General features: G+C 42.1%; 12 protein-coding genes across 12 annotated transcripts; 4 read left to right on the top strand and 8 right to left on the bottom strand.

Moving 5' to 3' along the window:
- Positions 1-644: 644 nt before the first annotated feature.
- Positions 645-2,264, bottom strand: EAF01_002903 (uncharacterized protein; the record flags this gene model as incomplete). The annotated part of the gene is made up of 3 exons (XM_038911157.1): positions 645-1,141; positions 1,197-1,996; positions 2,050-2,264. 3 exons carry the CDS (start codon positions 2,262-2,264, stop codon positions 645-647), a joined length of 1,512 nt encoding a protein of 503 aa, XP_038774079.1.
- Positions 2,265-4,515: 2,251 nt separating this feature from the next.
- On the bottom strand, positions 4,516-4,983 carry EAF01_002902 (uncharacterized protein; the record flags this gene model as incomplete). The annotated part of the gene is made up of 1 exon (XM_038911156.1): positions 4,516-4,983. One exon carries the CDS (start codon positions 4,981-4,983, stop codon positions 4,516-4,518), a length of 468 nt encoding a protein of 155 aa, XP_038774078.1.
- Positions 4,984-6,952: 1,969 nt separating this feature from the next.
- On the bottom strand, positions 6,953-7,235 carry EAF01_002901 (uncharacterized protein; the record flags this gene model as incomplete). The annotated part of the gene is made up of 2 exons (XM_038911155.1): positions 6,953-7,111; positions 7,191-7,235. The coding sequence occupies 2 exons, from the start codon at positions 7,233-7,235 to the stop codon at positions 6,953-6,955; spliced, it is 204 nt and encodes a 67-aa protein (XP_038774077.1).
- Positions 7,236-9,033: 1,798 nt separating this feature from the next.
- EAF01_002900 (uncharacterized protein) lies at positions 9,034-9,285 on the bottom strand (the record flags this gene model as incomplete). The annotated part of the gene is made up of 1 exon (XM_038911154.1): positions 9,034-9,285. One exon carries the CDS (start codon positions 9,283-9,285, stop codon positions 9,034-9,036), a length of 252 nt encoding a protein of 83 aa, XP_038774076.1.
- Positions 9,286-10,528: 1,243 nt separating this feature from the next.
- EAF01_002899 (uncharacterized protein) lies at positions 10,529-10,771 on the top strand (the record flags this gene model as incomplete). Its single annotated transcript, XM_038911153.1, is given in 2 exon segments — positions 10,529-10,638; positions 10,651-10,771. 2 exon segments carry the CDS (start codon positions 10,529-10,531, stop codon positions 10,769-10,771), a joined length of 231 nt encoding a protein of 76 aa, XP_038774075.1.
- A 1,283-nt stretch (positions 10,772-12,054) lies between these two features.
- Positions 12,055-13,179, bottom strand: EAF01_002898 (uncharacterized protein; the record flags this gene model as incomplete). The annotated part of the gene is made up of 1 exon (XM_038911152.1): positions 12,055-13,179. The coding sequence occupies one exon, from the start codon at positions 13,177-13,179 to the stop codon at positions 12,055-12,057; it is 1,125 nt and encodes a 374-aa protein (XP_038774074.1).
- A 533-nt stretch (positions 13,180-13,712) lies between these two features.
- On the bottom strand, positions 13,713-13,987 carry EAF01_002897 (uncharacterized protein; the record flags this gene model as incomplete). The annotated part of the gene is made up of 2 exons (XM_038911151.1): positions 13,713-13,879; positions 13,939-13,987. The coding sequence occupies 2 exons, from the start codon at positions 13,985-13,987 to the stop codon at positions 13,713-13,715; spliced, it is 216 nt and encodes a 71-aa protein (XP_038774073.1).
- Positions 13,988-14,161: 174 nt separating this feature from the next.
- EAF01_002896 (uncharacterized protein) lies at positions 14,162-14,734 on the bottom strand (the record flags this gene model as incomplete). The annotated part of the gene is made up of 2 exons (XM_038911150.1): positions 14,162-14,374; positions 14,489-14,734. 2 exons carry the CDS (start codon positions 14,732-14,734, stop codon positions 14,162-14,164), a joined length of 459 nt encoding a protein of 152 aa, XP_038774072.1.
- A 1,973-nt stretch (positions 14,735-16,707) lies between these two features.
- Positions 16,708-17,235, bottom strand: EAF01_002895 (uncharacterized protein; the record flags this gene model as incomplete). The annotated part of the gene is made up of 2 exons (XM_038911149.1): positions 16,708-17,150; positions 17,214-17,235. 2 exons carry the CDS (start codon positions 17,233-17,235, stop codon positions 16,708-16,710), a joined length of 465 nt encoding a protein of 154 aa, XP_038774071.1.
- A 1,652-nt stretch (positions 17,236-18,887) lies between these two features.
- EAF01_002894 (uncharacterized protein) lies at positions 18,888-20,156 on the top strand (the record flags this gene model as incomplete). The annotated part of the gene is made up of 6 exons (XM_038911148.1): positions 18,888-18,991; positions 19,114-19,255; positions 19,378-19,476; positions 19,524-19,638; positions 19,688-19,937; positions 19,988-20,156. 6 exons carry the CDS (start codon positions 18,888-18,890, stop codon positions 20,154-20,156), a joined length of 879 nt encoding a protein of 292 aa, XP_038774070.1.
- Positions 20,157-20,454: 298 nt separating this feature from the next.
- On the top strand, positions 20,455-21,312 carry EAF01_002893 (uncharacterized protein; the record flags this gene model as incomplete). Its single annotated transcript, XM_038911147.1, has 2 exons — positions 20,455-20,487; positions 20,535-21,312. 2 exons carry the CDS (start codon positions 20,455-20,457, stop codon positions 20,787-20,789), a joined length of 288 nt encoding a protein of 95 aa, XP_038774069.1. The 3' UTR covers positions 20,790-21,312.
- Positions 21,313-21,733: 421 nt separating this feature from the next.
- EAF01_002892 (uncharacterized protein) lies at positions 21,734-23,067 on the top strand (the record flags this gene model as incomplete). Its single annotated transcript, XM_038911146.1, has 2 exons — positions 21,734-21,943; positions 21,982-23,067. The coding sequence occupies 2 exons, from the start codon at positions 21,734-21,736 to the stop codon at positions 23,065-23,067; spliced, it is 1,296 nt and encodes a 431-aa protein (XP_038774068.1).
- Positions 23,068-23,588: the final 521 nt, after the last annotated feature.

Here is a 23,588-nt window from a genome sequence, read left to right as displayed (position 1 = left end):
AAGATGAGGAAGCTTCAAGGGAGGATTAAAAAATACATCAACCGCTGAAGAGGCACTCAAAACGATTCTATGTATTGATTTAAGATAAATTGAAGAATACCAGTTTAATCACTAGGAAATGGAAGAAAGGTGAACGAACGAAAAGTAAACCACTTCATCAAGAAGGCGACTTCGTGAATATCATTCTATGTCTGAGGTGCTATATCTTGTCCTGGTAACCTAAGCAGCTATTTCGTTAATGAAGAAATTATATATATACAATTTTACCTCTTCTAGGGGATTCAAATAGTGTATTGGATCTAGAGATATTCAGTTATAGTACGTAGACAGTAATTGAGAAATGATGTACTTGGTCTCATAGATGTACATCAGCTACGTAATTTTGGAATCTTCATTTCCTTTCAGACTTTGAAAGACTGAGTATATTGGAGTATTTACTCCAGGTTTTGCTATTCCGAGCCCTGCCCAAAGGATGAAACTTTGACAAAAAGACAAGGTAATCTGCGTATCATCCCATGATATATATATTTTCTATACACATTTGCAACCATATAACCATATCAACAATAGTATTTCCAACCATCCGTCTGTCTTCTACTCAAGCCAATCCCGAATCCATCCACCAATCCTATCATAAATCATAATCAATTATCCCTCGTATACGCAGACCACTGTCTCCACTTCTCACCATATCTCATAACCAACCATGGCACCGGCGCCACCACCAAACACACTCCCGAAAGTATCGTAAATCCCCATCCATACCCCAAATGATCAGTCAACGGACCAACCACCAACGGTAAAAACGTACTCGTCAAACATCTTGCAATGAGTACCGCTGTCAAAGCACTCGCTGAATACAATCCAAACGCATCCACCACATAAGCCATTAATGGAACCATGCCCGTTAAGATAGCGAAACCTTGGAGACCAATGAGAAAGAGAAGTAATCCAACGGGCCAACCCTTCGCGGCGGCCCATCCAAAAAGCGCGATGGAGATGGGAAGCATGCAACCACCCAATATAGTGAGAGGCATACGAAATTCTGGATGTGATTGGTTGTTGCTTTTGGTTCGAAGATAGATGTAAATGCGATCTATAAGCATATTACAAACGAAGACGGCAAAGGCTGATCCGACGCCTATTCATGTTAGTCAGAGATGTGAATTCGCTGCAAGGGATGGCTTAATACTTACTAAAAACGATGAAAGAAGAACCGACTTTCGTGGGAGCAAATCCATACACATCTTTGAGAACCTCCGGTAAAGTTGTCGACACGATGTAATAGAATGTAAACACAATGGCACCATAAAATGACAAAATTTGCAGCACGAAGGATCCTCCAAATACCGTTGCGGGCCTTTTGATAGCCTTCCATATAGCAATCGCTGTATGTTCACACTCTTCCTCGACCACATCTTTGAGTGCCAAATCATCTTCATTCTTTTGCTTCTTTAACCTTGCAATTCTTCGTTGTAAAATACGAGTTTTATACGTTTCGCGAAAGAGAAGGATGAAACAAAGCTCGCAAACACCAGCCATACCCGCAGCGAACCAGAGGACATTCCTCCATCCAATCGACTGAGCAATTGCTCCAGTAATAGCAGGTCCAATAGCACCGCCCAAAAGCGGTGCAAGCATGAGTGTTGCCATAGCTGAACCTCTTTGATCAGGTGGCAACATATCACCGATGACAGCCGGATTCAAGACATTCGAAGCCACCGCACAGCCCGTCATGAATCTCGACAGAATGAACAAATGCGACGTTTGACTACACGCAGCCACGACGGTCCAGACAATAAACAAGATATTTGCCACGTTAAAAACTGCCGCTCGACCGTACACTTCGGAAAGTGGGGCAATGAGTAACGGGCCAGCTGCCTCTCCGAGTTCCCATATCGTCACCAGAAGAACGGATGCAGATTTGGATTCTTGATTCTCGAGATCCAGAATGATTTGTCGGGCGATGGGAACTGCACCGATACAGGTGAATGTTCTGATGGATTGTTAGATATTGAGTTCGGGTTGAAGGTGGGATGAGATGCGTACACTGTGAAAGCCATGAAAGCTAAAAGCAAAATCACTCCATTGTGATAAGCATTTGGCCATTCTAATGGATTCTCGGGGTCTCCATTGGGATTGAATTCAGCTCTATGATCGAAAGATTCATCATTTGGAACATTAACCTCTGGTATGTATGGAAATAGCCCAGCTGCGATTGTAGGCGGTGGTACCGGTGCGAGCAATGGCTGGGTCTCGTCCATCAGTCAGAGTGAATAGTATATGAATGAGATGAACAGGAGATGAACAAGAGTAGTTCGTAAGTCTATTAAAAGATGGAAGCTATCGTAACCTCTCTCCTACTTAAATACTCCAAGATGTCGATAGATATATTTATAATCTACAACTCAATACCGGTATGTCGTCCCGAAAAGCAAAAGGCGTGCTGACAGCGAATGATCATTAGCAATCTGACCGCTTATCAAATTTCTCCATACATTTTTTTCTCCAAGGGCGTCGACCTGCCAAATTGGTGGATAGTAAGTGGAACGATTAATTGGTGGATCTAGCCACCTATTCTCTAGCCATAAGTATATAAAAACTAATGGATTAATTGCTCTTCTCACAAATCTATATATCGACACTGACGCTGCAGTATCAGGATAATTGGATGAATATTCTATTCGTAAAGGACTGTCACTATACTTCTATCAGTGTCCATCGTCCTTCAATTATCAAGCGAGGTATATCTTGTCAACAATTACAACTCTCTCTAATCTTCATTTCCAGAGAACTTCGAAGGATTATATATAAACCTCAAGTCGACCTGAACATATCTTATTATAGTTTGTCTTCAGCCACAGTCCTCGGTATAGTATCAACTATTCAGATACCGACTCTTAGTTTATTATCAATCGTGGTAGCAGAGCAAAGCTCGTATCTCGATAAGATAGATGTACGCAGCAGGTTGTCAATGCGTTGTATTACAGGGTGATGAGCCGAAGGACCATAACTATACACGCTCGAGAGTCGAGACACGGCAGTATCATTAGTGTGTACTTGCTAGTGATAGATGTCAAGAGAGTTCATGCAACAAAGAGAAGGGTCACATACATTTACCAGTATCTTCCCTCCGCGTTTATCGTACATCCTTTCCCCTCTACTCCAGGTCGTCTCGCCTTGCACAAGTAAACGTACGGAGTACCGGTATATGGCGGGTATGGAGTATCGTATCTCTGCGGGTCTAAGTGGATCGACCATTCAACAAGTGAATCATAAGAAAGTTTCTGTGAAGATTCTTTAGATTAAGAATCATATTATTGAGTCGTGAGTAGACAGACGTTACGTTTAGGTCATGAGCAAAGTCATGGGAGAGTAAAGATTCTAGCGTCTGTCAACTACTTCCTCGGTCGATGGCTGAATAAATATAGTGATATGTTAAGTGTGAGCACTGCTTGACAAAAAGACGCAGAAGTTTAAAACTCTGTTATTGAAATTATGATGCTGAAACCAGCGTGAAAGTCTGAACCACAAAGTCCTGCCCGGTGGTCGATAATTCTCTCCCAGTGTGGATGCACGGCGTTAAAATCGACCGGTGTCAAAAAATTCTCTCAACTATCTACTACAACTTTCCATCCACATTCTACATCATGAATGATCAATCAACACCATACCAAAAAAATCCCCCATAGCCGCATAAAGATAAAAACATCAATCACAACAAAATGTAAAAGGAATCCCGCCTCGGGAGGGGCTCGAACCCTCAACCTTGGGCTTAAAAGGCCCACGCGCTAACCAATTGTGCCACCGAGGCACGTCATGTGACATTATTACTTGTTCATACCTGGAGAGACGTAACTCAATATATATTCGAATCAAAGCAGTTTGTCAATTCTCGGCGTACTCTCTCCCCTCGCAACGATTACAAGACTCTTGCATGCAAACAGGATACAAATGATTGATTCTATAACTATATAATATTTTCCTCCATTATTTTATCTCCAAATACACATGTAGTATATATTCTTCACATTCATTACACATTCCTCCGTTCAACTTTCAACTTTCAACAATCACCCTGTATTATAAATCAGACCGCTCGCATCGCAAATTATAATCAATATCCATTCGATAGTTTTGGTATACTTCGTATATCTTCCTTCACCCCTTCCCTCTATGACCTTGAATCTCAACAAGTGATTATTACCACTACATTGAGCTCTGCTCCTAATTCATTCATATATGTATCTAAGACTCCGAGAATATTTATACTAATAAGTTATATATATACGAATCAGACCCTGCGGTGACAGATTCCGTACTTAACGAAGCGTTTACTTTATTAATGCAATAAAATCTTCAACACTTTAATACTATATAATCAATATAATAATACATTTTCTATACCTCATGCCTCAAAACAACACCATAACCACAAGTCAAGCACTAACCCCCCCTCCAATAACCCCAAACTCCAAACACAAAACCCCATCAACCACGAGCCATCACCTCATCTCATTCATAGTTGTGTACTTTCGTCAAATGTTCAACCATTTTGAACGCCGTAGCGAACTGCGGCGGTTCAGTTTCTTCGTCGTCGCCTTCGTTTGTCATTTCACAAATTGGGCAACTCAACTTCCCACTCCCCTGTAGCTTCAATTCATTCGCAACAGTTCTCTTCAAAACACTCAGGCGGCTATGATAGTCTGTGCTCAAGTGGATATCAAGCTCACGGAGACGCCAGGATCTCTCCTTCTTTTCCACAGGATCGGTGTCGTCTAGCAGACATAGATGACACCGGTGGCTCGATGCAGGATTGTTCGTGACTGTCTCAACTACTGTGGCTTCGGTAGCAATCTGACTCGTCGGTAATTTCTCGCTCGGGAGGTATGTCGTACCTTCTCCAGCCTTTGATGAAAATGGATAACTAGGAGATCCGATCCTTGAATTGGGGTCTCTCCCCTTCGTTTTCCGACTCCTCATACTGAATGATTGTGTTATCGGACAGGCCCTTCTAGGCTTCAAGTATCTCTCTTGGATCACTTTCAATCTCTCATTCCGTATCATCTATTTCTTGGGTTGGATCTTCATCCACTTCGAGGTATCTCACCCTGTCGATCAACCGTTCTCCGGATGGTGTCAGGTTCATCACATTGTCTGCCTAGTCAATTCGTCTTTTTGAATATGCTGGAGTTTCTTGCCATGATTATCCTTTCTTCCCACATGAGCCTCTTTTCAAGAGTGGTTATGGAATCCTTGTATTCTTCAATCTTGCTTTTCTTGAACAATTCGACATATCTTCGCGTCGCTTGTCGAAAGACAGATTTCTACTCCTGTTGCACTTCATCAAGGCTGGTGTGCAATGTTGCTCTCTCATCGTCGTCAACGTCGAAGCTGTCGATTACTCTTCTGGCTCGATACGTACTAACATCATACCCGTCATGGCGCTTAGCAAGTTCATTGAAACTAAATCAAAGTTAGTTTAGCTTTGAGAATTTTTATTGTTTGATCTTGTGTGTGTAAAGCGACTTACAAGTTTGTGTACTTTCGGGATGGCTGCTATGCAAGCTGCATCGGCCTTATAACCCATTCGGATCAGGGCTAGTTTGGATGTCAATTCCGGTCAGAATCCGCTGAATAATCCGCTTTTTTCTATCATAGTGGATTCCGCGGTAATACTCTTTTGTTTTCAAAACAACAAATTCTTATATTTTGTTTTTCTATTGATATATCGATTTTAATATAAAATCCATAGAATTAAAAGAAAGTGAAATATATATATATTTCTTTATATAAAAAAATTCAAATTTTTAATTTGTTATTATTTAAATAATTAAACAAGCAAATATAAAGATAACCCTATTTTAATTAAAACGAATATAAAAATTACACTTTATTTAGTTGAAATTAAAATTCAGATTTTAATTTAAAGGGTTTAAAGCTTTAGAATATATTCATTAAAGTATTAAGCTATAAAAAAGCCTATAAGAGTCTGCAAATTCGTGGATTTTTCGATTAATCGAAAATGATGACCGCTTTTTCTAATTATCGTTTTTAATTTGTGTTTTATATTCTCTTATACAAATTAATAAAAAATATGAATTGAAATGCAGATTGAATTTAAAAATTTAAAAGACTTGTAAAATATTTCATTGATTTATAAAATATTATGGAAAATCTATCATTTCAAGTCATTTTCCATTCAAATAGAAATCAGAAATCCATTATCAAAAAGAGCGGATAGTTCGACAGAATCTGACCGGATTTGCGCATCCAAACTAGCCCTAAAGTCTTTCATTTCGCTTTCAGCGAAGAAATTCCATCTTCGTCATTTTGTTTTCTAGACCTAAAGTGAGCACTGACTTGTATTGCTTGATCGAAGAGCTTGCGAATTTCTTCACGGCTGTCTCCTTTGATTCCCAACCTCACGGACGTAATATCTTTGTCGGACATGCCGACGTCGTCATATGCATATATGCTAGCTGTACCTGGGGCATGCGTTGCTAACTCCCGTGCTTCTTCGACCCCTCGAGCTGTCTCGTCTCAACAATAGCCGTCCTCGGGAAGAAGTAGATAATTGAAGCATTGGAAAAAGCCTAGTGTCGACAGCATTACTTTCTTTCCGTCGTCAATCGAAGATAGATTCGAAGAGCTATTCTTGAAAAGGTGGTCAGTTAATTCACTCCTGGTTGTTTGTAACAAGATCAGAGTTGTTTGAATCCAAAAGATCAAATCACCTTTGGTAAAATCAAAAGTCTCGTTTGTGTGTAGAGGTGGAAGAAACGAAGGGGGAAAGAAGGAAGGAGGGGCTGAAGAGGGGCAAGCTCGACCCCACCATATATGCTAGCCACGCTAATCGGAGCTTGGACCCAAAACGATAAGCGCACAGGCGCACCGCGTACTTTTTTATATGCGGCAAAATGTAAACCTCAAAAGCTGTGTTGTCTGAGGTCTATCTAACGTCCAAAATGAAAACGACAAAACGATTGCGGAAATGTGATAACTGAGGGATTCGAACCCTCGCTCTTTCGAACCAGTAAGATAGTTGAATCAGGTCAGCCTGAAACTGGCGCCATAACCACTCGGCCAAGTTACCCTTTCGTCGTTGTAGCTATCGTGTTGTTTTAGTGTATCTATTGCAATTATGTGATGGCTGAAATCGTGGATACAACCTTTGACCTCCTAATCACTTTTCGGGCCTCAAATTTTTGGGCATCTTTCTTCTCGAAAAACATAATGGTATTCATCTCTGGCTAGCATTTGTTGTCTATATAAACATCTCTTTTCCATCATCCAAAAAACAATACTGATTGTAGATTTATATCTGAAGGCTAAAAAAGACATTTGCTCCTGGTCTGGAAAACACAATACCTTCTCTCAATTTTCTCACCACTACCACATCTAACTACTATAATATCACCTTATACGCACACGTATATCCGTTCTGATATCAATAAGCCATACAAGTTAAATCAAATTCACAGAACCAACAACGATAATACCACAAATCAATAGACTCAATATTTACCGACTGTATTTCCCCAAAGACAACTTAGAATAACATCTTGGCAACCAGCTAGCTGTTATCTAACACCCTCAATTAAAATTCCTTATATCCTAATGACCTTCTATACCATCTCATACCCTCAATCATACACTTCAATATCCTAACAGATTCCCTCTCATGATAATCTCAAATAAATCTCCCTCAAAAGGCCCTGGTCATTCTCCCCCAAATATCCCGAAAAATACCCCGAATATGCACATGAGAAAGAATACGGCTATAAATAATTAAAGGTATCTTCTTCACTCCTCATCTCTCATCTCTTACTCCCCTTCAAACTGCATTCTTTAACCCCTCCCCAGGCAGAACCTCCAAGTGTGTTCTCGCTCCCCATCTCAGCACCTCTACCACCCATAAAATCCTCCTCTTCAAATGTGGTCCCGCAAATGATATCTATCTCTTATATGTCCCACTCTCTCCTCAAACATCTATTCCCACTCCTCAGCTTCAGGTGCTAAATCCTAGTTCTGTTCTCCATTAAAACATTGTATGTAATGATTAGAATCTCTAGTTTCCAAGCTGAATTACTAGATGGAGGGAGTAGAGCTACCAACAAAGTATTTACTTGCGGAAGGAGAGGAGCTTACGAAGAAAGGAAAGAGATAGGATATGCAGGATGGGGATGAAAAGATATGGGGCCTTATTTCCAAAAAAAAAAACGGAGAAAGTTGTAGAGAAGACATTAAGGAGGCGAAAAAGCGAGAAAGGAGAACACAAGGACAATGGGTATGAAATCTTTCAAGTATGAGGAATAAAAATGGAGATATTTGAGAGTGTGAGAAATGTATTCTTATTTCGTCTCGGGAATGATCTTACTAACTGTATCATGATAAGTTTACAGATGCAGTTAATAAATTGGATTCCCTCGAATTATCGATACTAATAGAAGATGCATCGGTTGATGGATGAACTATGCTATACAATTAAATCAGTGAAGACTGAAAACGAAAACAAAAACGAAAACGAAATTCCACTTTCCATTCTTTTCTTTTGAAAGAAATTGCTCTTGGGCGAGAAAATCATTTCACGATATGTACCAACACTCTATACATCGAATTGACTTTTAGACTTCCTCGTGCGAGTAAAGTTATGTTTGGTAGCTTTGATCCAACATCTACGAAGATGTTTGAGGCCAAGGTAAAGAAAGAAGCAAATATTTGCTCTAGTGCGCTAGGTTCGCCACAAGTCTTGATGTTGAGGTAAGTTAGGAATTGCAGCTCCAAAAAGTAACAGATTCTGATCTGAGAAATTAACATTTCCAGCGGCATTGGTCCTCATCAACATTTTCTTGAACCCAATATCAGAGTCATCCACGAGCTACCGGATGGGAAATCCCAACTTCGTAATCCATCATCCAAGTCGCCGTATCTCCATTAAAATTCATTCTTGAATTAGAATTTAGGCAAATATCTTCTCTTCGGAACCGGTATCATGAGTTTTCCATCTCAAACACTTACTTTCATCCGATCTCAATCTCTCAATGAAGATGCCACCAGACCACACATCAAAGATTCATCATCCCCAAATATCGAACCTACTCCCACATAAACATCTCCTCTTGATCCCTTAACCTCCCCCAATTCCTTTCCCGCCGTCAATCTCGATATCTTTTCTAATCCAAGCAATATGATGATCCTCGCCCGACGCGCCATCCATCTCGCCCCTGCCTTCGGCAAACCCATGCTTTCTTCCGGATTTCCTGTCCTCCGTCCCGTAACCATTTCATGCGAGTCTCAAGATCTCGATGTCGAGAATGAAAACCATGAAGAAATGGATAAACTCATACGTCACAGAATACGAAATACGTTCCAATATTGATCAACATATCGCATGGGTTCTGAAACCGATGAAATGCTCCTAGGGTTGTATATAACGAATTACGTGTCCATGGGGTAAAAGGTGTGAGAATTGCAGGTGCAAGTGTCTTTTCTAAGATTGTGAGTCATCATACTATAGCTCCTGCGGCAATGGTTGAGACAAGATGTGCCGGTTTCGTTATTGATGCGCAAAATAATAATCAAGATTGACTGCGGAGATGTATTCATGCAAAGGATCAACGATCTGGTCTTGAGAATAGAGTGCATCACGATCTAGATGTGTTTCAAGGGGAGTTGAAGATGTAATATGAGGCCATCTTCAATGTATCGAATTGCGATTATGCAAAGGCGACAAGCGCATTTTTGACAGACTTCGATCGTGGCTGTAAGGTTCGATGGTGGTGGTAGCTCGATGACATCTTGCCTCTTGGATCTTTTATCTCTGAGTCATCATCATCGCCGAATCATCGATGATCGTTCAAAAGAGTCCTCCGATTCAGCATGCACAGTTGTATCCACCTTACAACTACATCTATCCACTAACTCTGCGGGGCTTGAAAAAGAAGCTCCACACAACCGTCTCGGCTCATAGACTCAAAGAGGTGATGAACTACGCTGACATAAGAAATGCTGATTTCGGGAATCAACCGTAGACATTGTTCCGTGAGGCTCAATTAGAGTCTAGATAGCGAATGTTCTCGATCAAAGCCCGACAGCCATGGCAATCAACAAGATCACCGCCGCGCCCCGAGCTTCGGATAGTTCCGATTCCTATCAAGACCTTCTATCTCAACAGGTCGACCATAAGAAAGCAACAGCGAGACCGCACCACCCAATCTAGCCCATCTATCATCAATACCCTATCTCACCGTCTTCAAAATTATGACCCCCGCGTTCCAGAACCATTACCATCAAATGCAGTATAACGATAGACTCTTTCTGACAGCATATCATCCTTCCTTACCATCTCCTGCCTATAATACACAGCCTATCTTTTCGGTACACCGGTACACAGCAAGTCCCTTCAACCTAGTTACACCGAGTTCACGCTACTCCCCTTCCCAATACCCACATCATAGGGCGAGATAGATAGGCGTTGGAAAAACTAGGATGGAAGATGAAGCGGGAACATAAATATACTCTCCGCATGCATGGAGGGTACGATACTAAGAGTACTGGACGAACTGGTGTGGGTGGAGATACTACTCTTCCATTTCCATCTCCCAATGAGCTTCTTCCACCTCGGAATCCCAAGGGGTAAGTATCCAGAGTATACTGTGCTCCACCAAATCCAAATCCAAATCCATCCTACCAAGCCTTTCCATTCAACCCAGCTGAAGATCCTACACTCGTAGCACCGCCCGCCGAGCCCGCAACTCGGGTCCGATAAGCCCCTTTGAAAAACTATGTTCCGGGCCGATGAACAAATCACCAATTCGCAATTCGTACGATCGGCACGATTCTCAAAAAAATTCAATTCCGATCGCAAAGTATTATGGGAGCAGTGTATAAATGTTCCGTTGAAGAATTTTGCGCGTGGGATGTTGGGGGTGTTCGCCGGGGAAGTTTTGTTGGGGGTGCCGGGTGATGGATTAAATAAAGCACGGGTTTTCAAGCGAGGACTAAGGTGCACGTGAATGGTTGCGCTCCCCCCGAGTGATTGATCGTGGCAGGTGATTCAGCTCAAGTTCTTAAAACGCCTTCAGAATTTGAATTACCAATCCAATTTGAGATATTGGCGTGAAGTAACCATAAAAACACATGCACAGCATAACAAGTGACACCAATTCCCAAGAATAACATTTTGCCACCCCCAGATTCGCATTCGAAAGTAAGGACATATGAAAATACCACCCGACAAGCGAATGAAATCCCAACTCATCATCTGGCCGACGCCGCTTCCTGTCTAGATCTCATCTCATGATATCCCACGCTTTTACTCTCGGATCTCTCGCTTTCACTCTGAGCCTTATCATCAAATACCTAGTCCGCATCCGCATATGCAACTGCAAAAGTGCCTACCCCTATCCTTTCCCCTAACACATCCCCAACCTATCACTCAGTCCCTGTCAAAAAAAACACTCAAATTATACTCAAGACAAGCATCCGATAGACTATCCTCCTATCATCTCATTACCTACGCCCCACAATCTCTCACGAGGTTGACTCGGGTCCGGCATTCTGCAGCTTTGTTTCCACCACCACCGAATTTCTTCTTGGCTCTTCTCACTCATTGGTCTTTGACCTCAAAGTGGCAAGTGAGCCCAGTCTTTCCGACAGGCACCATTGTATCACTTGTCCCAATTTACTTACCCCGCATTCAATAGCGCTGACTGTAGCTACTATGTATGTGCGTGGATTGTGTGTTTGGGTGTTTGTATTGGTGTATGGGGGTCACTAGTTGTAGAAGTAACCGCCAACGACACCGTGGCTAGATTTCAACCATAGAAAAAATAGAGAGAGAGAGAGAGACAAAAGATAATGTTCGAAGTCGACGACACATGAAGGTATTGCATTGAAGAGGTAGATATATGTATAAATTATGTATTTGTGAAGGTTTCAAAAGCAAAATTCCACAACGCCTAGCTGAGGATATACTTTATAATAAGTGATACAGAGATAATAAAACTCGTAATACATGTAACAATTGAGAAAGAGGCTCAAACCCAAAGTTTACGGAATAAAGTCAGGCGGTGACATTTGCTTCCAAGGCCAGTGAATCTCGCGCATAACATCAAAAGAACAACCCATTCTCCCTGAATCCTCCCAAGCTCCTCTTCTTGCCTGTTTACCCTCATCTCCTGCTGGCCAAATTTGTTTTGCTTTGCCCCATAACCTTACACCTGATTGACCATCAACCCAACGATCGATGTCGTATTTAAAGAAGAAGAAGTGATCGAGCATAGGTAGGCGGGGTGCTGGTTGTTGAACAAACATATCTTCTTTTTCTTCACCCTCGAGATAAGACAGTCTGCCATCAACTGATAGAGTACCAAACCATGCCTCACTTAATTCTTGTAGAACTTCTCCAGGAGATCCAGTAGACACCTTTAGCATCCTTTGAGGGAAGCCATTGCCATTAGGAAGTGCACAGCCTGTGTTGATATCCAATTCCTTCTTGACGTGAGACAGGTAACCATCCTTTCCGCCCGCTTCTTCCAATGCTTTGATGTTTGATCGGACCAAGTTATGCCAATGATCATTTGATCCACCTCTAAGTCTCCAGTAGAGTAGTCTTGCAAAACCACTATGCCCATACCCATCGTAATTACCCCAAGGGTCTTCGCCGAGACTCATATGTAGCTTTATTCTCTTTAGGTTTGGCCACCGTGCTAGATCCTTCAATTGATATTCGAATGGAACAAGCGAAGGACTGTCATGAGATAATTCAGACTTCCTACGGAAAGTTGAACGACCTAATATATCTATCTTGAGTTCGACCGAGGTAGCCAGTGAGGCTATCGAACCTGGCAGTCTGCCTAGTATGGGGTGATCGATGTATGTTCGAGGAAGGATGCCATCAAGAATGAGTGAGTTCTGCTCCCAGAAGACAACTTTAGCTTCGTGGTAAATTTGGCGACAGGTTCGTAAAAAGGAAAGGCGTATGGTTTCGCCGTGGGATTTGGAGCGGATAGTATATGGAGGTTTGCCAGCTGCTGAATATTCTTCTTGAGGGTAATCAGGGTCATTGACCACGCTTTCGGATAGATATACACTTCTGGAGTGGGATGATAGAACATATCCGTATATTTGATCGCGAATCTCTCTTGGGAGAGTATCTAAAAATGTACGAGCCATTGCGATGTTGATTCACCAAGGTGAGGGAGGGATAATGAGTTGTTTGAATTAAGAGACAGTAGTATAAAATGGTGCAACCGAAAGTATTAGATATATAAATGTGAAGATGTCTTGACGATCTTCTTTGTGTGTAGCGGTGTGAATATGTAAAGGGTACGAAATGAAGTGGTATGAGGATTCAAAGGTCTGGTGTTACAGGATACTTATATAGTAGTGGTCCAAGTGTTATTGGATGCTGTCGGAGAGTGTTGTTAGATGACCCTCGAGGATTCAATGATCTCTAGAAGGTGAGGTTTTCAAGGGTATGGTGGAATTCCCGGATAAAGCCTTGTCTGTGGGAGAAGCAAAATCGTTGGTAAGTGTCGAAATAATGTGGTGCCAGGGGGAAAGCTCGCTCACATCATTCTATGTCAGCCCACGGTACAAGGTTCTTCAAATCGGAATAGAGTCGTTTCTTTTCTGAATGTAGGGTCCACTAGGTTCTTGGAGAAATGTGAGTAGGGTCCTCTAACTTTCTGCAAAGACAACTCTTTTTATACAAGAACACTTTGGAGTAGACAAGTGTTACGTCTCGGCGATGTCCAACAGTTGGATGAAAACTTCGGAGATGTAACGATCAAATTCTCGTGGGGCTCAGACTCGTTAGAGTGAAATAAATTAAAGAGAAAATTCAATGGTAATTCTTTTTGGTATCTCAATACTAAATATAGATTAGTAACATATTCTGCCCCGAATCCCAAGGCGATTAGATGAACTTACACTCGTAGTGATTTGAGTATACGCCGATATGTCTTTCCCATGAAGACATATCGGCTTTTAATGGAGGAGTACATAGTACCTAAGTAGCCTTTCTAATTTTCCTCCACATCCCTTGTAATTTTCCCCAGATTTCTTCCACCGCTCCTCAAGAATGTACTTTAATGATTAGAAATCATTCATGTATCTATCATTCATGTGGCACAATATCGTCACCTGCACCCATTCAATCGCCCCCATCTCTACCACTGGGACTACGTGATCGGCTTCTTGCTCTACCTTTGGCAGGTGCCCGACCTCCTCTACCCTTTCCTCCTGGTGGCGGTCTAACGAATGCAAAGTCCACCTCGACAGTCTGTTCCAGCAGCTTGGTATTATGCGCACCATCAATAGCGGCCCTTGCCTCGTCCAATGTTGGGTATTCGATCAATGCATAACCCTAGTTGTAGGCATTTTGTGTTAGCTGTCCGAGATTGTCTTATAAATCCCCCAGACGATAGTGCTAAATTGATCGGAGAGCTTCCATGCAAAAGACGTAATTGTATGAGCTCACCTTGACGTATCCAGTTCTTCTATCAAGGTTCAAATGAAGATTCTTGATCTCTCCAAAGTCTGCGAATTTGTCATTCAAGTCCTCCTCACTAGCTTCTTCATGTACATTGGTGACGATGATGATCCAGCCTTCGATAGATCGTACAGCTGTCGCATTCGAATGGGTTGTCATGGAGGCATTCTTGGTGTCATTTCGTTGCTCTTGTGGTGATGAAGGCGCATCGACATCCATTTCGGTATCGGCCATGATGAAGGTGTTTTGAAAGGGGATACGTGTTATTGTCGAGGCAAAGTGCGACGTTGAGGGATTGAGCGGTTGAGAGGTTGATGGTTTGATGGTTTGTAGGTTTGTTGGTTAATAAGTGGTTAAGGTTGTTTTGTTTGGAAATTAAAGTTCGCGAGATCCGAATTCCTCAGCACTATCAGTAATGCCTACTGTATACTCGTAATTGTCTGATAATTCATCACCTCACCACCCACTGCAAATATTGAATAATTGCATACATAACGACGACAACTTATTAATGAAAATTCGAATTATATTTATATTTACTCAATTAAAAGCTACATACACTCAAAATCAGACAATTTCCATTGCTGTACATGATTGTCTATTTTTCCTTTTCTTTCCTTTTCTTTTCTTTCTCTAATCTTGTTGTCGTTTCCGGTCAAGATGTACATCTCAACTAAAGTCTACTCGATATTGATTGAAGGCACGAATTTACCTCATTATCTGGTAGACATTCATCATAAACAGTGTGCTTTCTGTCGTCTCACCAGGCGGACCTCCATTGAACCTTGGAATATCGCGATAGAGACATGGATCCAACAGCAATGTCAGGCATTGTTTAGAACTAGCTCGTCGCGTTGTTACATTTCAATGCAACTCCCGAAGACCTCAAAAGTTTGGGAGTTTTCCAGGAGAACGAATAGTATTCTGAGTTTAATGCTATCCTTATTCAACATGTGGTGGCATCCTCATCGTTCTCCTATCTCCTCTCACAAATCTACGAAGTCGGCACGAGACGATGGACGTGTGATGCATTACTCCGGACTTCCTGCAGCCATCAACCACCCCCCGACACAAGTCGACAGATTCCTGACGTGAAACGACAGTTCTGCCCAAGAAAAAAAAGAAGAAAAAAACACACGAACGTACAATGCCCAGTACCTCCTGCGTGCTGGTCCTAATCCAGTTCTATCCACCTTCATCGAAAGCATGAAATGCAACGATCTGAGCCATCTGAGCCATCTGAACATGCTAAATCAGAGAAAAATGTGCGTCAAAACAAAACACCAGCCATGACGTGGAGATGGGACACCATTTCGAATGCTTTAACGCCCGCATCAAAATGAATGTGGTGCCAACACTCAGTACCTATTTCGGCGTTAAAAATTCTGATATCACGGCGTTAAGCACTCCACCAGTCCGCTATTATCTGCGGGGCTGCGCACACCGTACTATCCACTCAGAAACACTGTCCAGCTACCAGCCACGAACTTATTAAAAGCGTTTCTTTCAAATCATTCTTTTCGAGTCTTGGAACCAAAAGAAATGGCAAAACGTTACGACATGTGCAGGATTTGAACCTACGAGGCCGAAACCATAAGATAACCGAATTGTTCATTCAAGTCTTACCCATTAACCACTCTGGCAACATGCCGAACCAAAGATTGTGTGCGGTGTGAGGATGCGTTTCTCAGCAATCAATATATATGATACAGCAGCACGAGTGAAATTTTGCGGCCTGGAAAGAACATTCAGATAAGCTGAGGTTAATGCCGCGAGCTTCTACTTGATGTCACAATCAAAATAGCACGTTTCTTTTTCCACGTTCAGGAGATGAGCGTAACACCAGGCATACGAATTAACATGATTTTTGTGAAGGGAAATCAGGCATCGTGAGAAGCAAAGTATGCTGCCATTCATTATATTACGCGCCAATATATCTCCTTCACCAAATACATGTCACAAAGGATAGTGAATAAATAATATGTGGTGATATAGTGCGCGGAAGAGAATCTCTGAATTCACAAAGTGGTTTTTTGAGCTCGATGACCTCGATATGTGAGTGGACTGTACCGCATAGTGTTATATGAATGCCTATCCTTTTCCATGCGCCAACCATTATTTCTGACCAGGATCATCTAAGGCCAGTTCAGCAGATTCCAAATTACAGCGAAGGCTTCATTCATCCTCGCCTGGATGAGCATATGTCACTACCCCCATGGCTGCAATAGGACCACTTTTCTCTCTGGCTCCTCGGCTGAGTATCTGACTAACGCACACGAAAGAGCGTACGCAATAGTCCAGCCATTTGACTCAGCATACTTCTTGCAATCCTCCTTATAAATTTCGGATTCCATCTCTATCTCGTCACCTTTAAGCATGTCTCTTGGTAGAGGAACCTCGCAACGGTACACGTCTTGATAACTCCTCAGCTTGATGGTAAGCTTGAGGGCTCTCATACAAAGTGCCTGCCAGCGACTCGCGAGCTGATCTGTCTCATTCTGGGAATGTTTTAGTAAGGGGTCCAATAGCCACATCAATTCTCTGGCGACGTGGATGCAAGGGCCTGGTAGATGACTTGGGTGGACGGGGTGCAAGATTTTTGCAGATTTCATTGTTGCGGTTCTCCATTCGGCGATTTCGGCGTGTTGACCTAGAGGTGTCAGTACTCAACATATATCTATGCAAATCGAAGGTGATCGTGAGCGCAAAATACCTGGGTGGTTCTGATTGAGCATTGACTCGAAATTTCTTAGCCCAAGCTCCATACCCTAGTTCTCATCCATATCTTCAAGTCCAAAGAAGCCTCTAAACAGCAGAGATTTATCCGAGTGGCCGAACACGAAAGCTCTCACTGCATTCTCTAGTTGAAATTGATCAAGACCGAAACCAAAAAGATTGTAAAGATAGGTTTCGGCATTCTGTAAGGTCGGATTTTGGCGAACTGGATGGACTCGTCTCATTCTATAGGAACTATGAATGATGAGATGAATCTCTTCCCGTAGCCAGCCAAATTCTTCGGCAATAACAACTTCGTTGATCTCCATCCGTGTATTTAATTTTTGGATGATTGCTCGAAATCTCATGGCTTATTGTTTGTGATATCCAATCTCTTCCTCGAGCGTTTCAAGCTTCTGTCGCAACTCTATGCAATTGGACGCCAAACGGTTCTGATTGTTGGATGTTATGAGCTCGTCACTCACGGTGAGATTCTGTTTCTTTTGTGTTTAAAGCTCTCCGACAGATTTTGATAGTTTTGACCTTGAGATTCCCGATCCATGACCACTGTGTTGTATTTATGCTCAAGTTTGCGAAGTTCGTCATTTTGTGCTTGAAGTAAGTTGTTCGTAATGTCCAGATCTTCGAGAGCCTTCTCAGCAGCCGCTTCGCAAGATTTTCTCTGGTAGGAGCAGATGCTAATATCATGCTGTAGCTTCTCACACCTGATATTGAGTTCATTGTTTTCGCGAGTGAAATTTTCAAGCTGCTACGAGAAAGCTTGGTTCTGACTTCTTGCCTGCTCTTTTTCTTGGAACAGACTATTGACTTGCTGTTTCAAGAGATTGTTCCCAGTGGCAAGCTGTGTAAGGTCGTGGGTGTTTTGAAAGGTAACAGTATCCTCTGCTGTTTTCCTCGGCTAGAACAATTAATTCTGGACTGGGACAGTGGTTGAATTGTATACTTACAAAAAGTCCATTACACAATCGACGAAGATAACATGGCCGCCTCCTGACCCCGTCATATTCTGTGGATTCCTCTATTTCTCTTCTGACAAATTTGGGTTGTCAAAGGAAAGTTGACATTCAATATTATCCATCATCGAGTTTGTGTTGAGCTTCTTGGGCTGGATGGCGTGGTTCCGTGACTGCGATGTGTAGTTCGTACCAAAGATATGATCCTCCAAATACGAACTGAATCTGAGTTGCGTAGAATTATTTGCATGCTAAGAACACAGCGTAAAAGTCGGACAGTATATTGTGCCACATTTCTATTCTTTCATGTCATTCTCAGAGCGCGAAGAAGGTGAGTCCCATCTTCCAGGTGTGCCATCGAATTTCTTAACAATTATAGATTGGGCTGGAAGCTGCACCAGTTAAGCCAGCGCACGTGCGTGGAGTGAGTTGCGGAGCAGAAATTTCATGATCAAACGATCCGTGAGATTTCGAAATTTAGAAGATTCTATTACATTCGTGGCTGAATCAACTTAAAAAGGCTGCAGAATACACCAACACACGAGCAAGGATTTTATCTTAGACATGTTATCCATAAATAGAGGTTTCATCATAGTATGAAATCTTTTCCGTTCCTAACAGCAGTACACTGTGCATTTTCATATCAACACCTTAGTACCGCAGTTCTTTTTGCGAAATCTGTCGCCATAGACAACCAAATGAAGCAAGATAAGTCTACCAGTGGAATTGCTACCCTACCTAGCGATCAAAACATTTATGCATCGGAAGAGAAGATGATTATCGCACTGGACTTTGGAACGACGTATAGTGGCATTGCATTTGCATTCCTTCTAAATGAGAACCCTGAGGTTTTTGGTGTAGATATTTAGCCAGGTAGGGCTTCTGACGTACTGCTCTCTTTGAAATCTCTAACCCAACACAAAGGGCTTATTCGAAAACAACCGGAAACCTCTACGATCATAAGCTATGCAAGCCAGCCGTTGAAGTGGCCGTTGATTTTAGAGCCATGTACGAACACGCTACGGAAAGAATCATGGCTAGTTGGCCTGAGGATTACATTAAGATTGTCAAAAGACATTTGTCCTTTCCGTGCCCGCTGTTTGGTCAGACAGGGCGAAAGACTTATCTTTGCGGGTCGATATCTTCCGTGTACATGCGTTGATAGGCTGACTGAGATTTTTCACACAGGCAGCTAGGAAGGCTGGTATTTATCCAGTGACTCTCGTCAAGGTGCCAGAAGCAGCAGCATTATACGCGCTGACCGAATTCAAAGACAAGGCGCTATCTGTATGATTACATTCGTCTTACAGGTCCCCGACTAACATCTCTTCTAGATCGGCGACGCATTCGTCATTTGCGATGCTGGTGGTGGTACAGTGGATCTCATATCATATGAGATAGTTAAATTGAATCCCAGGTTAGAGTTGAGAGAGCTCGTACCTGGTACCGGTAAGTTTTATTCTCGGCTGGCATGAACATTGGGCTGAACAGTACCGAGGCTGCATGGCAGGCTCATTAAATCTCAACAGTAGATTTGAGGAAGTTGTCAAAGAGCTGGTGGGGGAAGCTCGGTTTCACGATCCCAAGAATGCTAAGGCTTTCGCGGCTGCCTTCAAGAAATTCGATTCTTCCCTCGAACCATTCTTCCGCTGTCTTGCCGGTGACAAGTATACATTTATTTTCTTAAGGGCAAAGCTTAAAGATGACGTGAAGAGAGGCCTCGTAAACAAAGTTTGGACTTTGAAGTCGTAAGGCCGTATCCTGTCAGCAAAAATCAACAAAGCTAACACATTAAAAGTAATGACATAAAACTCATATTCGACCCTATAATTGCAGATATTATGGTCAAGGTCAACAAACAGGTGCAGGATGACATAACGAAGAGACTTTCGGAAAACCATCCAAAGGCGAAAATAATCAAAGTTATTAAGATATCCTACCTCACCTCTTCTTGGAATTTTCAATAACCCTTTCTAGGCAATTATACTTGTAGGCGGTTTTGGTTCTTCAGAGTACCTAAATCTCAACTTGATCAAGAGTACCCGACTATCCAAGTCATCCAGCCACATGATGCTTGGTCCGCAATCGTTAAGTAAGTTCTCTAAGTACAAGGAAGAAAGTTGCTAATATGCTGCAAGAGGTGCTGTGCTGACTCAGCTTCCGCAAAAAGTCATGGTAGTCTCAACACGGGCGACACGACACTATGGTGTCAGCCCATCATGCCTCTCATGACACAGAAGATATAGGCTATCCCAAGTTCATGGAATGGATACATGCGGAAACTGGAAAACACTACGTGTAAGACAGAACAACTTCTCGCTTTGATTGCCTACTCACAAGACTAGACGGCCTGGTACATACAGCGCGGAGACAGTCTCAGGCGACCACAAAAGATCCGCTTCTCATTTTATCGAACTCTCCACAACATCTCGGTTGAGAATCTCGCGTTCAAAGAACATCTTGATCATTGTGAACTCAATAGTGGGCCCATCCGCCCCGATCGGTCGGTGCAAGTAAATTGTAGTCTGCAAGTCGAACTGAGAAGCGTGGATCCAATGACTTTCAGAAAGAAAACTGATAGGCTTGGAAACCCGTGCTGAGATGTTTATTTCGAGTTGGTAGTGACAATCAACTCTGCCATTATGACGTTTTCACTCGAGTACAAGGGCAAAAACATGGGTAGTGTTGAGGCGAAGTATCACTGAGTTTCAAGTCAGAGGCTACTCAAGCCCAAAGAGGGATTCGATCTAGATATTCGTACTGTGGTGTTTACTTTCTCAAGGGAATAAATTGTTGATATGAGGAACTCTGCGTGGTACTTTTTTTGTCATTTGTTTGGAGGTTTCAACGCCGAGTTCATGAACTCATAAAACGCCTGTCAACTTTACAAAAAGCATAATTAATTCAAATTTGATTTGAAACTTTTGGTAATATATTTGCAGGGTGCTTGGTTTAGAATAAATCATTACACATCCGAGATAAATAAATACTGGGAGTATGTCATCAAACTGCACTTTTTCATTGTCCATGTCTCCACTAATTTTTGATGCATCCGACCTTGACATACGATTCGAAAGATCAACGTGGGGGCCAGGCTACTACTTGGCGACTATTTCTTCGAGCAGTGTTTGATACACCATCTTATACCATGACTTTCAGCTTGTCATATCATACCTCTATTCACTATCATGGCAGTCGAGGACAGCCTCACACACAATAAATGGTAGTCTTCTTGCGTGAAACTTCATCAATTCTGTCAAAACATAAAAATATCGGAGATCTGATGTGGTGTGATGTGACGGATGCCGGTTGGAAAAAACATCATATGGACAAAGGATTTTCAAAGATTCAATCCTTACGAGCTCAGGTACTGAAAACGGAAAAGGATAAACACTGTAATAAGGGACTAGCTAGCATAATATCGAGACTGGCAAAGAGAATAATCTCTGCTTCTTTGATATTGAATGATATGGAGTCCATTTCATAAACGCAAAATTAGCAAAGGTAGTCAGATCACAACGCTTGTGTCCTCAATATATACACCATGAGCTCAGTTAGGCAAGGTATAGTTTTACAAATTCCCCAAAAGTGCAATCACAATATTCAAAATAGATCCCGAAGTTCCAGCGCCCAAGACAGCCAAGATGTTCAATATGGAGGCTCTGTTCAACAAGCTGTAGAACTGGTGGGTAAGATGCTCGAGCAGACTCAAATCGAGCTTGAAAAAATGCTATCTCAACATGGTGAAGTCCCAGTAAGTTCGATCCCAGTCATGCATGACTTGTTTTGAAGCCTTTGAATTATGGTTTGGACATTGCATTTTTTTTTTCTTCATTACTAATGAATATCACTCTGCGGGCCGAAGCAGTTGCTCTGGAAAATGAAAAGATTGAGTCCCAAAAACGATACAAAGACCTTGATAGTAATTACCAGAAGATATCAGAAGAACTCAAAGCTTTCGGCCGCCAAACGGCCAGTGTATCCGACAAAAGCGGTCAAGTTCAAGCAGAATTAAATCTTGCTCAAGCCAAAAAAGACATTGAAATATTGAAAGCTGAGGTTGAGAACCTGGAAGCTCAGTGTAATGACTTGAAAGCACAAGCTCATCAGCCTCCTCAAAATGTGCAAGAATTACAGACTCAACTTGAGGAACTCAAGAATCAGAATATAGAACTGCAAAGAAAGAAAGTCGAAATGGTGGACAAGGATCTCCACATATGGCGTCGAATGGTCAGTAGATATAACTTGATGGAGTCGTCTGGGCCAATGCATATGTTTAAACCAGAATATCATCGTATCGTAAAGATGGAAGCTGGACTTGCAGCTTTTGAAAAGAAGATCCGGGATGCTTCTGAAGGTGATGACCACATGGTGTCAAATGTAAAACTGGTTCTTGCTAATGACGCTGCAGGCGATATCCACAAAAATCTTGACTACTATAATTGGAGAAAACTGACCTACAGGTGTGGAAAATCGATTCGAAAGAGAGTTTCAGAGAGGAGGATAGGTGTTCTTTCGGCAGATTTGGAATACTTCTTGAGACCTTTGCCGGAAAAAAATTATAAACATATCGAGGAAAGAATTTTAATGATGTGCAAAGAGGCCTTCATCTTCGGTCAGACTCTGAGAGCGGAGCCACTTGAAAGTTACAAGATATATTTTCCAGAACCCGGAGATCCAATAGTATTCAGCGATAGGAAAGAACTGAACACAATGGAGATATGGGGTCAGGAAGGAGGATATCCCGCAGATGAAGCTGGTACTGTTGCATACACTTATCTCGGTGGATTGGCTTTCGCGGATAATCACAAACAGGAGTGGTATCCACTTGCAACAGCGAAGGTAGTTGTAAAATCGGAAGAAGAAAGAAGCTGGTGACTTCTCCTTACCCTCATGTGTATTTGGACTGTTCAAGGTAGAATCATAGTACAAATTAGAATTTGTACGTTCTTGTTGCATTGATTTTACAGGGTAGCTTATATATCTACTTGCAAGCTTCATGAAACCCAACCGAAGAGATCATCAGTCGTCACTCTTTTACAAGAATTAACAAGATCAGATTCTTACCACGTGTATTATCTTTCGTGGCATGGTCAATATGAGTTCAATTGACTGCTCTCTTAGTCTATCATCTTGTTGCTCTATTGTGATCGCCATAATGCAACAAGATATTGCTAGCGAAGAGCGAGACGCAATGGGACCGAGAACAGATCAGGCCGAATTCGCGACGATCTATCTAAACACTTTGGGTGTTATACGGCTCACTGATCTTGAAGTTGATACTCGCGTGCAGCAACTGTTTAACGACCATTTGAAATAGTCTCGTACGCATGGGAAAAGAAAATCCTGGCGGACAGCTAAGAGCGGAGCGGATAGCTTAAAGAGCAAATATCTGAAGA

The sequence above is a fragment of the Botrytis porri genome, assembly GCF_014898465.1.
Source record: "Botrytis porri strain MUCL 3234 chromosome Unknown BPOR_003, whole genome shotgun sequence".
Classification (NCBI taxonomy): Eukaryota; Fungi; Ascomycota; class Leotiomycetes; order Helotiales; family Sclerotiniaceae; genus Botrytis; species Botrytis porri.
Note: the sequence above shows the minus strand (reverse complement) of the source record. Positions and strands in the feature narration are given on the sequence as shown.